Source organism: Lodderomyces beijingensis (genome assembly GCF_963989305.1).
Source record: "Lodderomyces beijingensis strain CBS 14171 genome assembly, chromosome: 2".
NCBI lineage: Eukaryota > Fungi > Ascomycota > Pichiomycetes > Serinales > Debaryomycetaceae > Lodderomyces > Lodderomyces beijingensis.
The window spans coordinates 972,300-987,383 of NC_089971.1; the positions used below are offsets into that span (position 1 = coordinate 972,300).

The window sequence follows — 15,084 nt, forward strand, 5'->3', positions numbered from 1 at the left end:
ATGTGGCTAGCCCCCCGGGGAAAGCCCTTTCTTTATATGTACCTGTAAAAGAATACAAATGACATTCGTGAAATTGGTAATTGTTGAAAAAAAAAGGCTTCATCATCAGTTGTGGCTATCCATGACTGTTTGATGCAAATGCACCTATTTTTTCGCAGCCATCATGTCAAACAAAAAAAGAAAAAAAGGAAAGGAAGTAATTCTCTTCTTATCTTGAAATCGATGTCATGAAACGGTTGTGCGGTTCCGCTCCGGTCTCACCTTTTTTCGACCACAATCTTGGTGCCCCAAGCGCAATGAAGCAAGTATCTCAGGGGAGGGGGGGGAAGCTCTTTCCGCAACGGCTGATTCATTTACCTTGAGCTATGGAACCTCTCTATCTTCAAACGTAGAAGCCATATGGTTGCCCATTCTCCATCGGGGTTTATGGCCACGCGATCGGAGAAAAAAACCCCGAAGAAGATTACTTGATCGGGACTGATCGTTAACGCCGTAACACCGCGCGCGCTCTCCCTTACCCGCGACACGCTACGTGGGAGAAACTCGCCATAGCCAAAGCTATCACCGCACACACTGAATATGGCAATTGCGAGCCTCGGCTCCGTTCCAACACCATCGATCACAATCTGAGTGTCAATCCAAATCAAACACATTGCAGTCACTGAAAGCTAAATAAACAATACGAGCCCTACATTTCACATCAGTCGCTTCAAGCGTTCTCGAAATTTGCGTAAATGAGGTAAATGCGTATAATGATATTAAAATGATGTAATATATATAAAGAATATGCGAATATCCAAACTACGACACCCCCGTGAAGAATTGAAAAAATAAAAATATACGATGTGATCTTGATCCCAGAAATGAGCCGTGCCGTTGACGAAAAGTAAAAAAAAAAAAAAGATTGATAGAAAATGAAGTTGTAGTAGGGTGGGGTGTTGTCCGCTTATTTCTCCTTTGACGGAATGTTGTATTTTCGAGCTGGGGGGTTTTTCGGAGTCGTGATCATGAAGTTGATGTTTGCCGTGCCCTTGCCATTCTTGGGTTTTTTGGTTGGTGGACTGAGGTCTCTCTCTAATTTGAAGACACTCTTTGAGGAGTCGGGAACTTCGAAATGATGCGACGGGACCTGTGGCACTTGAGGCTTGTGCTTTTGCGACGATGATGAAGCGGGTGGGTATGGTGCCGGTGGTAGTGCTTGTGGTGGTGCGTACGGCTGCGGAGAGTGCGACACTGATGCAAAGATGGGGCCCGCTTGCTGTGCTGGCGTGGTTGCTGGAACAGAGTTGAATCGGTGTGTCCCGGGAGCAGCATAGCTGTGGATATTTGTAGTTGCAGTTGCATTTGCAGTTGCGGGTGGTGACGACGATGCATACAACGAAGGCTGCTGCTTTTGGGACGAGGATGTGGATGCGGTGGTGGTGGGATTTGTGGTGGCGGCAGGGTAGATTGGTTGGTATGACAATGCTCGCTTACGAGAATAGGGTGACTCCAACTCCAAAGCACTGGACTTGCGATGAAGATGCGAGCTTGGTGTAGGCTGTGGTAAATGCTGAGTTTGAGGCACGGGAGGTGGCTGGGGTATAGCTTGAGGAATGGGATAGTAGGAAGGATATTGAGTGGATGTGACTAGATGCGAGGGAAATGACAAAATGGGCAGATGTTGCAGCAGCCTGAGGTGAACGGGCGACCCTTGGTTTTTCTGAGCGTCCAACTTCTGCATTGCATTGGCCTGACTCACGTTTGGAGGTGCATGTGCTGTTGCTGTTGCTGTTGTTGTCCCGGCTTCATCAACTGAGCTTCTTTCCCGTACAAAGGTCTTCAAAATTGAACCGGCACTCGAATCACTACCATCTGAAACAATCCGCCTATGGGCAAGTACGGGCAGCTTATCGGGCGACCTCAAGGGCGACACGAGCGAGCCGTTGGCTTGTATGCTTTGAGTGGTTTCGGAAAAGGAAGGAAGCAACGTGTCCGCATGTTTTCTCTTGATGTTGTGGGAGTCGGAAGTATGGTGGTGCTGGTGGTGAAATTTATGAGATCGTTCCGATAATTGAGCAACAAACTCTTCTGGTTTGGCTTTGAGTTTAATAATTTGGCCAGAAACATGTTCCGAGCTGACTGACTCCGACAAGAATATAAGGGGAATCAAATCGGGGTCGACTCCCAACTCCTTAGCCAACTGCAATAGTTCAGTGGTCTTTGCACCCAAATCCATTTTCATTTCCCATTGTCTCGTTTTCTCCTTTTCCGTCTGCAATTTGATCAAATCCCCCAAGTTTTCCGTATTGTACGGCCATGGCAACTCCTTGGTCTCTTGCAATGGCACATCTAATAGCTCCGACAACTTCTGGTTGATCAAACCCCTGGCTGACCCAGCCATGGCAGCGCCATTAGTTTCATTGTCGCTGTTGTCGATGAGATCTTGAATTGAATGCGAACTCATCAGCGCCTGGTGTTCATAATGCTTATATTGACCACTGTCTACTTTGAAGCTATGTTTCAAAGAGTTGAGGATCTCTCGATCCGAAGCTGATCGTGGTGGAAGCGGTTGCAAACTTTGGTTGTCTGCACGTGAAGATGCAATGGTGGTGGTGTTGCTGCTGGTGATGTTGCTTTTGGTGGAGTAGTTGGGATATGCCTTGGGCGGAGTGGATTTTGAGGACTGAGTTTGAACCAAATCATTGGCCAGAGGACCACTCATTAAATTAACGATCGATAACACTTTTGAAAGATTTTATTTTTGAATTTCTCGAGGAGGGTGCAATGTATCTGCTAGGAGATATCAAGTGACTTTTAAAGTGAGTGTGAAAAAAATGTAAATGTAGGTGTCAAGGCAATTGAAGCAATCCCTGTTCCTCCCCAAGTTGATCGTTTTACTTTCGGATCTGTGATGTAGGATTGAGGTAATGGTTTTTTAATCTTTGGATGGCACCCTCTCTTATACGAACAAGCGCTGTCACCAAGTGCTGAAGCTCAACTGGAGACAATGTGCAAGGCTGGAATCTTGTGCAAAAGGTGGACTGATATTAAAAAGTTCCAAAAGCAAAGAATCACAAATAAAATAATGAAATAAAATAACATAAAGATAAATAAAAGAATCAACGAAGTCGAGTCACGGTATTTATTGCAGCCATGTGGAAAACCTCCTACAGCAACCAGACGATCTTCGATAAAGGGGGATCAACTACTTTTTAAAGTTGGATCCGGTCACTCGGGTTGGTCGTAACCTTGCAAAAGGGGTGTTTAGCAAAAAATGGAGATTTTTCCATTTTCAAACAAGTTCTTGTCCCAGATATTGCCCAAAGCAGTTAATCACCCAGTTGGAGGTTTTTTTAAAAAAAAAGGCTGCGAAACTTTTTTTCTTTCCTTCCCTTGTATTATTAAGTTACTTTAGTTTAATTTAAGGTACATATTATACGTGATGCCTACCGTCAATCTCAAGCAGCACTAATAGACACATACAGATGGATATATTTTGTCAATCTATATACTTAACAAGATCACAAGAAACTACATGGCATTTTTTTTTCTTTTGTTTGTTGGCAAGGACTTAGAGATCCAAGAGATGCAGAACTTGACCTAAAAATATTTCTGAGAAGTTTTTCGAGCTGATGAACCTGTGGGACTCCATATGGCTCTATCCCTTTTCTTTCGTTTCTGTTTGTTTTGTTCTTGCATCAGGCTGTGGCTGTGATGTTCTATATTCGAGCAATACTGTTGCATGAGTGTAAGAAGTATCTTGTATTCAAAGCAGCGCTTTTTCTTTTACTTGTTGTTGCTAGAGTTGGCGGGTAGAGAGAACCACCATCGATTTCCCAAAAAGGGAAATACTTTCAGCATCTGATCTGCACTGAAAAGGAACAACAGCAGCACCACTGGAGTCTAAAAGGTGGCCCATGCGCAGCATCTAAACACTGTTACCTATTTATCAAGCAGAGGTGTTCCATCTCGACGAAGAAGAAGAGGCAAATTGGCTTCAGATTTGTTTGAGATGGAGGATTTTCAGCGATTCTAGCTCGCCTGCTGCACCAACAGCAAAAACTGCAGTGCCGCTGCAGCTGGCACTTGCTTCTCTGGATTAAAAATCACAGGCAATTTTCTATCTCTTCTTTGTCTGGCTCTCTGGCCTTTGTCAAGTGAACATGCGGTGGAATTGGCAAAAATTACCACTATTGCTGCTGAACATGCGCGCATATATACGCGTCAAGAGCCTGCTGCTGCCTCTACCCAGCTTAGGTGAAGTACACTGTCTTGTGAAGAACTCACGAAGCAGGGTAAATGGCGCATCCGTGAGTCCAAACCAGCATCATGCCTTAGCAAGGGCCCTTGAAAGACGGTGCGGCAATTTTCCAAGGTTGCGGATTCCCCTTTCTGGAGACCTTTTTTTTTTTTTAAATCAACATTTGCCAGCAAAGTTGAAGAAGCAAAGTACAGTGCAGTTTCTAAAAACAGTGGAAGCAAAGTAACTGTCTAATGGAACAAGTTTTGGCCAATCTTCCAAAGACGAGACAAAAATGAAGCAAGGGTAAAGTTAAGACGAAAAGCAGACCGGGGTTGATCTATCCTGTAGGCGAACACCTGGCATCAAAAACAGTACACTCACCATTTAGGATACGAGAACATCCTCTCAACTTAGAGATCTTATCGTGACAACTTTTGGAAAGACTTTGACAAAAGCAGTTGCGTTTTCCAACTGTCCCAGAAGAATAGAAAGCTCATTGCGTTTCTGGAAAATAAAAATTAAAAATAAAAAATAAAAAAATGAAAAAGAGCAAAGGAAAAAACCAACACTCGCAATCTTCACCGAGATCTTGATCTACAATGTCCAGAGACGACTAAATGAGTCAAGGAGCGACAAGTAAAGTGGTGCTTGTTGCATTCGGAGGACCGTCATCCAGTGGAAAGACCACCGTGGCCACCACACTCACATCGTTGCTCCCGCACGTGACCCTCGTGCAGCTCGATGATTTCTACTTGACCGATTCCGAGATCCCCATTGACGCCACGACTGGGTACCAGAATTGGGATTGCCCGCAAGCACTCGACTTTGACAAGTTCACTTCCTATCTAAAGGCTTTGAAAAATGGGACTGGAGAATCACCGGTGGAGTCGGTTCAGCTGAAGGATGTCGATTTAAGCTTGAGTTCTAGCGAGCTCGAGACAATCGAGCTGGTGATAGCCTCGCAAAATGATAAATTTCAGGGGAAACATATTGTATTTGTTGATGGATTCATGCTTTTCCACGACCCTGAAGTGATCAAGTTATTTGACATCAAGCTCTTTTTCCATGCTTCTTTTGAGACATTGAAAAAGCGCAGAGAGTCTAGAAAAGGATATACCACAGTGGAGGGCTTCTGGGTCGATCCACCAGACTATTTTGAAAAGATTGTATGGCCCGCGTTTGTCGATAGCCACAAGTATCTTTTCAAAGACGAGGATATGGAGGGTAATTTGAAACCGTCACTGACATCTGCAGAGTACAAGATAAACGACATTGCCAATGAAGAGAGTAGCACGTTATTCAGCCTCGTGAACAAATCCCTAGACGCTATAATAGAAGACTTGTAAACTTGTAAACTTATAGACTTATAGACTTTTTTTTTTTTTTTACTTGTGACTCTTTTTGGATTTTTTGACGGCTTTCATCTCCTTTTCGTAGATGTCACTAGCGCTCTCTTTGGACTTTCTCTTGCCCGTTTTAACACTCACAGTTCCAGATCCGCCCGATTTGCCCTTGGCAGCTTTCGACATGGCTTTTTCATCCCACTCCTCATCGTCGGCAATGGCATATTTCTCCAAATTCAAAGCATTGATCAACTCCTTTTGCTTCTCCCGCATTTCGGAGATCGCTTCACCTCCAGCTTCGTCCAAGTCAGCATGCATCCGTTGTTCAATGTCATCATAATTCTCCTGCTCCTCCTGCTCCTTCTCCTCGATTTCCTTCACCTGCTCATCCTCCAATTCGGGCATCTCACTTTCAATAGCCTTTGATAAAATTCCCCTGAAAAATGTGGAGAATTTCCTCATGGTCTTGGCAAACATCGCCATCGCTTGATTCAATTGTAGATTCAACTCCTGAGCTATCTGATCCATATTTTTATGCTGCAAGCCAATTGCCAACAAGATGGCCGATTGCACTGACGACAAGCTCACGTGATTTTCAGCTCTTCTCGTAAAATAGATTCGGGCAATGAGCGGTAACAAGTCGACAATCACATGGTAATCCAACAAGTTGTTGGCGTACGAGTCCAACCTCTTCAAATCAAATGGCGATAGAGCCTCGTTCAACTGCTCGCTTGTCAAAGGTTTACCTCGTGATTCACTTCCTTCGCCTTGTTCTGCTGCTTCAATTAGACCAAGTGCCTGAACAGCTGGCAATTTCTTGAATTCATACGACAAAAGTTGCAAGAATCTCCTGTGGAAATCCTTGGAAAACTCGTGGAGCCATTTCGTTTCTCTACCTGGCAACGCGTTCAAGACGACTTCCGTGTGCTCTCCCGTGAGATCATTTGGTGTTTGTCTCAAATAAACTGGAGTGAAGCCTGACCTCTTCCAAAACTTCAGCAACTGCGGCGTGAACCCATACGAGACCCCCAAGTAGTCCAAATAGTATGGCGGTTTCTCAGAAAGCTTCAAAAGCAACGGGGGCAACGATTTGGCCTCGCGCAAGGTGATCTCATCCTTGAGCGAAGCATTGGCAAGCTCCTTGCCGGAGACCCTAGTCAAAGTGTGGTCATTCAACTCCGACGACTCGCTTATATCGGTGAATTTTCCAGCATAGTAGTCCGTCAACAACTCCATGGCCCTTGAACCGTAGCCCATGCCCGCGTATTCAGGATTGGTAGCGATTCTCACGACTCTGGCACCTGACAACGAGGCAAACTCTTCATCTTGGAACTGCTGCGATATCAACCATGGGATCAAATCTCCGCCCGCTCGTTGGCCTCTACTCAACGATTTCCGCACCGACTCTTTTGAGATCTCACCTTCTAAAGCCAATTGTATGACACACAACGGGTCGGGGATCCTATTGTCGCCTTCCTCGACTGGCGGGAGGAGCACAAATAGTTGATGAGCTGGAGCGTCCGACATCAACTGAAGATCGTTGGGGGAGTTTTTATAGTGCGAGGCAACATACAAGGCCATCATCTTTTGCAAAAATGCTTCCGAAACAGGATGGTAGGAAAATAACGTGTCTCTGTTTACGTAGAACAAATTGCATTGCAGTGGGTGCGGTGTGCCCTTGGAAGCAAATTTTGCATTCTTGGAAAGGGAAACATCAAGACAAAGCAATTTGTTGAGCCATTTCTCTACTGGGTCACCAGGTGCGTACCTGATTGGCTCGTCCAAGACAACTTCCTTTAAATTCCTCGTCAATTGGCCGCCACCATTCGTCAGTGCCTTATCTCTCGATATAATTTCTAGGTCACTTGCGTGTCCCGTTTGTTGTTGCTGGTCTCGCAACTGCTGGATCAATTTCAAGGACAATGAGCGACCAGTACCTTCGTAACCGTTGATTGTTGACGCCATAAACACCAAGTAAGGTCCCATTAGTTTCTTTACAATTGGAAGTGGAATGGCTGCCGCTTCGTCAATCACAAGTAGTTCTGCTTGGCCCAACACGTAGTTGTCGTTGGGAGAGATGTACTGGATCGTTTGTCTGTGCTCTCTCTTGATGTCGACACGCACAATAGCCTTGTTGAACGAGGGGTTTGTCGACTGTATAATATCGTAATCGGCATGCTCGGTGTACCCCAAGGCGTCAAACCCTTTGAAAATAAACTCAAACAAAGTTTTCAAATTCTCGGGAGATGGAGATGTGACAAATATGTTGGAGTAGCCCTGTGACACTGCCGCCGCAATCGCGACACCCAATGCGGCTGATTTCCCGCGTCCTCGTCCTGCTGTCAAGGTCACCGTGCTTCTCAAGGTCTTTTCGGTAATCACATCGATAAAAGTCAAGATGGCCTGAGCCTGATTGATGGTCTTGGCTAGATTGACTAGACTTCCAGCTGGCTCCACGTCAACCAAGCTCTCCTTGAGCTCCTTCAATTCCTGCTGTTTGGGAAGCAACTCCTCGTCATCTCTCGGAGGCAAGCGCTTGACGTGTTTGCCCCCTGAAACGGGCAACACGTTCAACTCGTCATCCACAACGAGACAGTTGCTGCACGATCCCAAGGATAAAAGAAACCGTTCGTTGAACCTCGCAACAACGTCATCGTGTGCCTCGGTTCTATACCTCGCGTGAATGTCCATGCTCATGGTGTACAACTGCTTCAAAGATGTCATGCTCTTCAACAAAATCACCACGAGCCCGCCTCCTTCAACGGTTTCTATTGTCCTGGCAAGCAAGTTTGGCGTCATGGCCTCAAAGTCCTGGAGTATGCACATTCCATAGGTGTTTCCCAAGATTTTATCGGTTTCTTTATAGTAGACGTATCTGATATGTTGGTTCGAGATGAACGCCTCGAAGGGGTCCTGGTCATTCACTTCCCTCACGCCTCTCTTGATGTCTTTTTTAATCTTTGCTTCTCTCTTTTGTCTGTGTGACGTGAATCCCAAGAGCTTCTTCTTGTAGGCCCAGAGAACAGACTTGTTCATCTTCAAGTCGGCACTCATCATCAAGTAGTGCAAGTTCGGCAACTGATTACGAGCTTTGTCTCCAACAATAATGAAGAAAGATCTCTGTTTCTCCTGAACCCCATTCCTAATAAGCGCCGGGATACGCGCATCGATAGCCTTCTTGCCCATTTTCCTTTTTGACTTATTTTTGCAGCGCAATTAAATGGTTCCGTGGATCGGAAGAGGGCTCTTGATGAGATGCCCCTTGGAAAAAAATCTGAACTGAGCTGTTAAGGAAATGCGCTTTAATGTGCTACCAAGTGTTTCAAAAAATACTTGTACGGGGTTGTCGAAAAGACCTTGGAGTTTGCAGCTTGCAGTTCGCTCAGTTGATCAGAATGTAATAGAAAGAGAAGCTCAAGGCTAATAAACAAGACGAGGAAGTATAGCGTTGTGGTTTTTACCTTGAACAACTGAAAGCAGACCATCAACTTTACATTTTTTGTTGAAACATTCTAGTTCTCCTTTTTTTTTTGTTTCAAAGAGAACAGGTTTTTATGGATAGCCGCCTAAAAAAATTAAAAGTTTTGCAGCACTTTTCCAACCAAAACATGTTTCGACAACGAGGTATCAAACACCCTCCAGACATCATCATCAAATCCGATCCTGTTGTCGGCGTTGGAAATGAAGCTTACGAGAGGGTAAGGGTTGCACCTAGGTCACAGGAGCAGTACAAGATTGGGCCCCCATTTGGAGAAACAACAATAGTCAACCAAATACGGCTTGACTCAACGCGGGAACTAGTTCACCCAAGATTATCGGCGAGGATAGATCGAGGCTTTGATTTGTTTAATGACGACACATGGGTATGCTACAAGAGAAATTACTTTTCGGTGGTTGCAAGTTTTGACTTTGACGAGTTGGGGGCCCGCCAGTCGGTGTTTCAAGAAGACACTTTTTCTTTGGCGGATGATGACGCAGATGGTGCGGCAGATGGTGCGGCACACGGTGCAAATATAAAGCGTTTCCTCATCAGATTGAGCAGCCAATACGCCAATGAAAAGACAAAAGTCAATCTCAATCAACATACCCCGAAAAGAGACAAGGGACCAGTGTCCGAGCCACCAATGGTTCCCGTGATACCGGGCAGAATACCCGAACACCTGGTGATTAAACAGACCTCCAACGTGAAAAAGAGTTCCAAATTGCAAGAGTTTGAGCATCTATTCAAGTGCGAGTATAATCGGCTTTTGCCAACACGCCCGAGCTCGATATTGCTAAACTATGAAAAGGACAAACCATACAACACAGTTGCAAAATACGAGAGGTTGCAGTTTGCGTACGCGCCCAAAAGGAGAGTGTCAAATGGGGCCGAGCCCAAACTTGTTTTGCAAGTGCACCTTCTAGCTGAACTAGCCGATTCAAGCAGGCTTGCTACAGTTGCCGCGGTAACTACTGTTCCCTTTCTTGTGCGCGGCCGGTCTCCTTCCAACTACGAATCAACCTCAAAAACAGACCAAATCTCTCATAAGACCCATAAAATCCATAAAATCCATAAAAGCAGCCCATTGAAGCGGGTGACCAATGTGTCTAATCTCGACAACATTGTGTTTCGCGAAAGACCAACACCAATATCGGGGCTGGTGGATTTTCTGGGAAACAAGGAGAATAATTTCTATGACAATTTTTCCAGCTCCGACGATAAGCCTTTTGAAAACAGTAATCCGTATTTAAAGGACTTGCCCAACGTATCGCTCGCTCTGGAACCCGATTTGAGAGCGCATTACAACATCTATGATGAGATACCACCACTGCTGCTTGATCCTCACTATTATTGCACAAAATCTATTGAATCTGGCGAAATTTTGGGTTTTGCTGAAGAGTTTCAAGACCAGCAGCAGCAGCACCACCACCATCGTCGCCAATTTGCTAGACAATCGCAAACATCACCCGTAAAACCAGACAAGCACACGAGTGAGTTCGCAACAGACCAGTCGGTGACTTGCGTGTCGCCTCGGCAGCTCCATTTTGATACTCACAAAATGGTAAACTCTACTACACTCAAGAGGCGAGAGAGAGAGGCTAGAGAATAGTTACAGAGAAGGGAAAAAAAGAAAAACATACAAGGCGATTGTCTGAAATCAGTCTGGAAAAAAAACCCCAAAGCCGTCAATACCTCCAACCTGCCAACTAGATCAACCACCCACCACACCCACTAAGCCGCTGCTGCAAAACCCAAGAAAACGATGTTATTTTTTAGCTTTTTCAAGACGCTAGTCGACCAAGAGGTGGTAGTGGAGTTGAAAAACGACTTGGAAATCAGAGGCACTTTAAAGTCGGTAGACCAATATTTGAATTTGAAGCTCGACAACATAACATGCAATAATGGTGATAAATATCCATATTTACAAGCTACCAAGAACCTATTCATAAGAGGATCGACGGTTCGATACGTTCACATGAATCCGAATTTGGTGGATTGCACCTTGCTTCAGGATGCATCGAGGAGAGGTACGTCGTTTCAAAATCAGCATTGTTCCAATTTGATCAAACAAAAAAAAAAACCAATGATACTAACCACAGTTTCTTTTTTAACAGAGGCCATGGTGCAAGCTTCAAAATAGTGAGTCGTCGACGGATAATCATGAATGTGTACTATAAGATATTAAAAAAAAAAAGAACAAAAAAAAATTGGCAAAACCATGTTAACGTTTCGGTGTACCTAGTCTTGTCGTGCATTTGGCTCGCGTGTGTCCCACTTCTTTGCAAAAAGAGCAAACTACGTTTCTTCCGTGTTTGTTTTTCGATGAGCGATGTGTCGTTGGAACCGGCGTCGTGGTGGAGTTGGGAACTGTAGTGGTGTGGCTTCCCTGTTCATAAACCAGCAGGCCAACAACAACTCTTTTCGGTATTAGAATGAACTCGCTCTCTCCCTGTCCGTGTATATCCCTATCGCAGTGGGGACATCGCAGCGCCTGCAGTTGCAGTAGTAACCTCGTAAACTCTTGCTCCGATGTGGTGCCCGTGGGGTCAAACTGCGGAAGGCTTTGAATATAGCCATTTACAACGTCTAATTTTCTCGCGTACTCAGCTTTCAAAGCTTCCAATTGCTGGTTTTTTTCAGCTACTGACTTGGCTAGGTTTTCGAGCTGCAATTGCACTTCGCTGAGTGACATAATCTGGTGATGTAGGTGGTGGATGTGGTGGTGGTTGTGTACGTAATGACGGGAATGGCCATCTCGCTCTCCCTACTTTTCGCAGCGACTTTTTGACAGTCACATTTAAGTAGTCACAGTTTTTGTCTCCTGCGGCTGTGATGGCCATTTGGCGGAAGTGAACTAAGTTGCGGTCCTCGCGGCTACTAAAAAATTTAATTGTTCGAAGTGTCCAGTTCGATCCTCGCGGTTGGGATTCTGGCTTCTTGAGGAATCAGACCTGCCATCTCCTGGTAATTAACGACTCAACAGCTAGAGGGAAGTAATTCAGCACAGCAAGTCGTCCGTGACGGAGGCGATACTGGATGGCACATCTTGCATTACTAGTAGCTCGAAAGATCCGTGGTCTACGACTCTGATTTTTTTTTACCTCCTTTAATTTAATTGATTTCTGAATAAGAACAGTTCTCTATAAAAAACCTACATTTTATTAAGTCAAAAACAAAAAAAATCATAATGCATGCGTTTTTTTTAAGACTAATATACCCCTATTGTCTCTGTTTTATGTCCTAAAGATCTTTAATTTTAAACACTTTGGCAACAGTGTGACTCAAGTTCTTTCTCTCGAGGATCATCAAATTGGCCAACAAATAAATCGAGCAAATGGCACTCTTACCAAGCTCTATCCAGTCCTTCGTGAGGATTGACTCTCTGTGGAAAACGAAAAGATATTGCCCTACCCATACAACGACTAACGTGAAGACCGAGGGCCCGATATAGTGAAGCACGGTTCTCAAACTCAACTTGTAGTCGGTGGCGCTGTAGTAGTTTCGAAGCGCAAGAAAACAGTAGCCTATCCTCATCGACATGTTGGCCATGTTGGCAAACAAAAGCCCCTGCAAGCCGAGATTCAAGACTGAGATTAGACAGTACAGCATGCCCAAAATGGCAACGGTGAGTAACGTCATAAAAAGGGAGTACTTTTGCAAATCGCGAGACGTTCCCAAGCTTGTGAAAAAGGCCTCGAGAACACCATTGAAGGCCAAGAATGGCATGTAAGCCACGTACAATGCAAAGAGCTCAAATATGTTTGTATCTGCCCAGTGTCCCCTGGCTCCGAGCATAAATTTCAAAAGGAACGGTCCATTGGTGACACCAGCGAGAAGGATGCACAAGCATAAGTTGAAATAAAACAAGCTGATCATTTTGATATAAGTGAATGATTGCGCAACCGTGTCTTCTTTCGTCTTTGTAACCGCAGTGGTGATTTTGGTCAACATGAGCCGCGTCGACTCTTCCAATGGTTGGAACAAGAGTCTCGCAATGATTGAACCGTAGTTGGAGATGACTGCATAAGTTCCCTGTTCTTCGATAGTGCAAACGTGGCTGATTACAATCTTGTCTCCCTCGGTCAAGAGCTGTTTGAATATCATTTGAACGAAAAAGCCTTTGAATATCTGCAAGACACCGGCGTCAAAGCATTTCGAGTGGGAGGCAACCACGCGATGCAAAGCGTACCGCACGGGCAAGTTTTTGACGTTTCTGTACTTGACAAACGAGTTTGAGTAGAGCACAGCTAGCGTGAGAGCATAGGCGAATTGGCCAGATGCAAACGAAAGAACCGCAGCTCCATCAAACTCGTTTCCAACGACAAATAATTTGCGGGACAAGATGCCCACGCCGAAAAACGTTACCGCACACTTGACAAACACGGCAACCCCTTCATATTTCGACCTCTCGCTGAACTTCAACTCGTACTGGTACAAGCAATAAATCGGCTCAATCGCCAACTCCAACGCAACCGAGGCCAAGAGGAGACCAATTGCTATTCGGCTAAAGGGCAAATGTAGAAGGTGATCTTGAAAATTGGCGGAACGGTACCCTTGCACATAGCCCACAACCAATGTAACGGGCGCACCAATGACGATGGCCAAGAATCCAAGGTTTATAGTCTCTTGCAACGATTTCCATTTGGTTTTCCTCTGCGGTATGCGCTGGGCCGATAGCCTGACTGCCTCTCGGCTGAAAAACAAGATGGTGGACTGGAGCAACTCCACATAGGCGGCTAAGCCAAACACCTGTGGGGTGATGAAGCGAACCAACCCTTGGTTGAGGATAAACGTGAATAGCTTCGTGACAACTTGCACCAAAACCAAGGACGAGATCCCCTTGGCCGACAATTCAACGACGTTTTCCTTGTGTTTGAGCACAGCCTTGGTCATCTAGGAAAAAAGTAAACAGACAAACAAACTGACAAACAAACTGACAATCTGAGATATTTGTATCACTACTGAAGCATACGTTAATCACCGGGATAGGAAAAGTAAAACCATCTTTACAAACAATGTGAATTTTCTGAGGAGAAGCAGCTTGGGTGGAGGAGGAAATCGTGCAACTTCTGCCGGACTGGCGAGAGGGAGAGAGAGATCTCTCGCCACCAAAGCCCGCTAGCGTCCGCACGGGAACAGCGACAACAGCGACAATAGAAACAATTTTCCAGGTGGGTTTTGAAACTTAACAACTTCTAGAAATTCTAGCCATTAAACAGGGTGCTAATGGTAATATACTCAGTACATGCAAGGTGATAATTATATATAGTGCAACCAACAGCCAATATACCTTAAACAAGCCATCGTTCTTTCCAACACATCCCCCATTTTCCAACGGTCCAAACAGCTGGAAAATCTGACCTTGAAGAAGACGGAGAAGAAAAAAAAAACACCACAAACGATTTTCACCACCATCATAAAATACAACAATGGAGCAGAATGCCCGAGACATCGAGCTTCGGGAGCAGGACCGATGGCTACCTATAGCCAACGTGGCCCGGCTAATGAAAAACACCTTGCCCACAACGGCCAAGGTCTCCAAGGACGCCAAGGAGTGCATGCAAGAATGCGTTTCCGAATTCATCTCCTTCATCACCAGCGAGGCGAGCGACAAGTGCTTGCGCGAGAAGCGCAAAACCATAAATGGCGAGGACATACTATATTCAATGTACGACTTGGGGTTTGAGAACTACGCTGAGGTGTTGAAGATTTACTTGGCCAAGTATCGCGAACAGCAGGTGTTGAGGCAGGAGCGGGGCGAGACCAGAATGACGAAGAAACAGTTGAAGCTTCAAGCTGCTCAAGCTACACAGGAGTTAGAAGAGGAGGAAGAAGACGAAGGTGAAAACGGCGTTGGTGGTGTCGGGACGTTGGATGGTGAAGAACAGTTTGAGCTGATACATCCTGCGCAATCCTATGAGTCGATGAGTCTAGGTGAGGTTGACGCCCTAAGTGTCGAAGGAAATTTGGTAGACTCGGCTCAGCCTTAGCCAGCACGTGGTACGGTGTATCGAATCTTTTTTGAGTTGTAATAT

At 45.2% G+C, this 15,084-nt stretch overlaps 7 protein-coding genes across 7 annotated transcripts; 4 read left to right on the forward strand and 3 right to left on the reverse strand. All coding sequences in view use genetic code 12, as the record gives it.

Annotated features, from left to right (window-relative positions):
* Positions 1–946: 946 nt before the first annotated feature.
* On the reverse strand, positions 947–2,704 carry LODBEIA_P15740 (uncharacterized protein; the record flags this gene model as incomplete). The annotated part of the gene is made up of 1 exon (XM_066971477.1): positions 947–2,704. The coding sequence occupies one exon, from the start codon at positions 2,702–2,704 to the stop codon at positions 947–949; it is 1,758 nt and encodes a 585-aa protein (XP_066828512.1).
* A 2,138-nt stretch (positions 2,705–4,842) lies between these two features.
* LODBEIA_P15750 (uncharacterized protein) lies at positions 4,843–5,571 on the forward strand (the record flags this gene model as incomplete). The annotated part of the gene is made up of 1 exon (XM_066971478.1): positions 4,843–5,571. One exon carries the CDS (start codon positions 4,843–4,845, stop codon positions 5,569–5,571), a length of 729 nt encoding a protein of 242 aa, XP_066828513.1.
* A 39-nt stretch (positions 5,572–5,610) lies between these two features.
* Positions 5,611–8,754, reverse strand: LODBEIA_P15760 (uncharacterized protein; the record flags this gene model as incomplete). The annotated part of the gene is made up of 1 exon (XM_066971479.1): positions 5,611–8,754. The coding sequence occupies one exon, from the start codon at positions 8,752–8,754 to the stop codon at positions 5,611–5,613; it is 3,144 nt and encodes a 1,047-aa protein (XP_066828514.1).
* A 422-nt stretch (positions 8,755–9,176) lies between these two features.
* LODBEIA_P15770 (uncharacterized protein) lies at positions 9,177–10,658 on the forward strand (the record flags this gene model as incomplete). The annotated part of the gene is made up of 1 exon (XM_066971480.1): positions 9,177–10,658. The coding sequence occupies one exon, from the start codon at positions 9,177–9,179 to the stop codon at positions 10,656–10,658; it is 1,482 nt and encodes a 493-aa protein (XP_066828515.1).
* Positions 10,659–10,811: 153 nt separating this feature from the next.
* Positions 10,812–11,189, forward strand: LODBEIA_P15780 (uncharacterized protein; the record flags this gene model as incomplete). The annotated part of the gene is made up of 2 exons (XM_066971481.1): positions 10,812–11,076; positions 11,164–11,189. The coding sequence occupies 2 exons, from the start codon at positions 10,812–10,814 to the stop codon at positions 11,187–11,189; spliced, it is 291 nt and encodes a 96-aa protein (XP_066828516.1).
* A 1,100-nt stretch (positions 11,190–12,289) lies between these two features.
* LODBEIA_P15790 (uncharacterized protein) lies at positions 12,290–13,942 on the reverse strand (the record flags this gene model as incomplete). Its single annotated transcript, XM_066971482.1, has 1 exon — positions 12,290–13,942. The coding sequence occupies one exon, from the start codon at positions 13,940–13,942 to the stop codon at positions 12,290–12,292; it is 1,653 nt and encodes a 550-aa protein (XP_066828517.1).
* A 536-nt stretch (positions 13,943–14,478) lies between these two features.
* Positions 14,479–15,039, forward strand: LODBEIA_P15800 (uncharacterized protein; the record flags this gene model as incomplete). Its single annotated transcript, XM_066971484.1, has 1 exon — positions 14,479–15,039. The coding sequence occupies one exon, from the start codon at positions 14,479–14,481 to the stop codon at positions 15,037–15,039; it is 561 nt and encodes a 186-aa protein (XP_066828518.1).
* Positions 15,040–15,084: the final 45 nt, after the last annotated feature.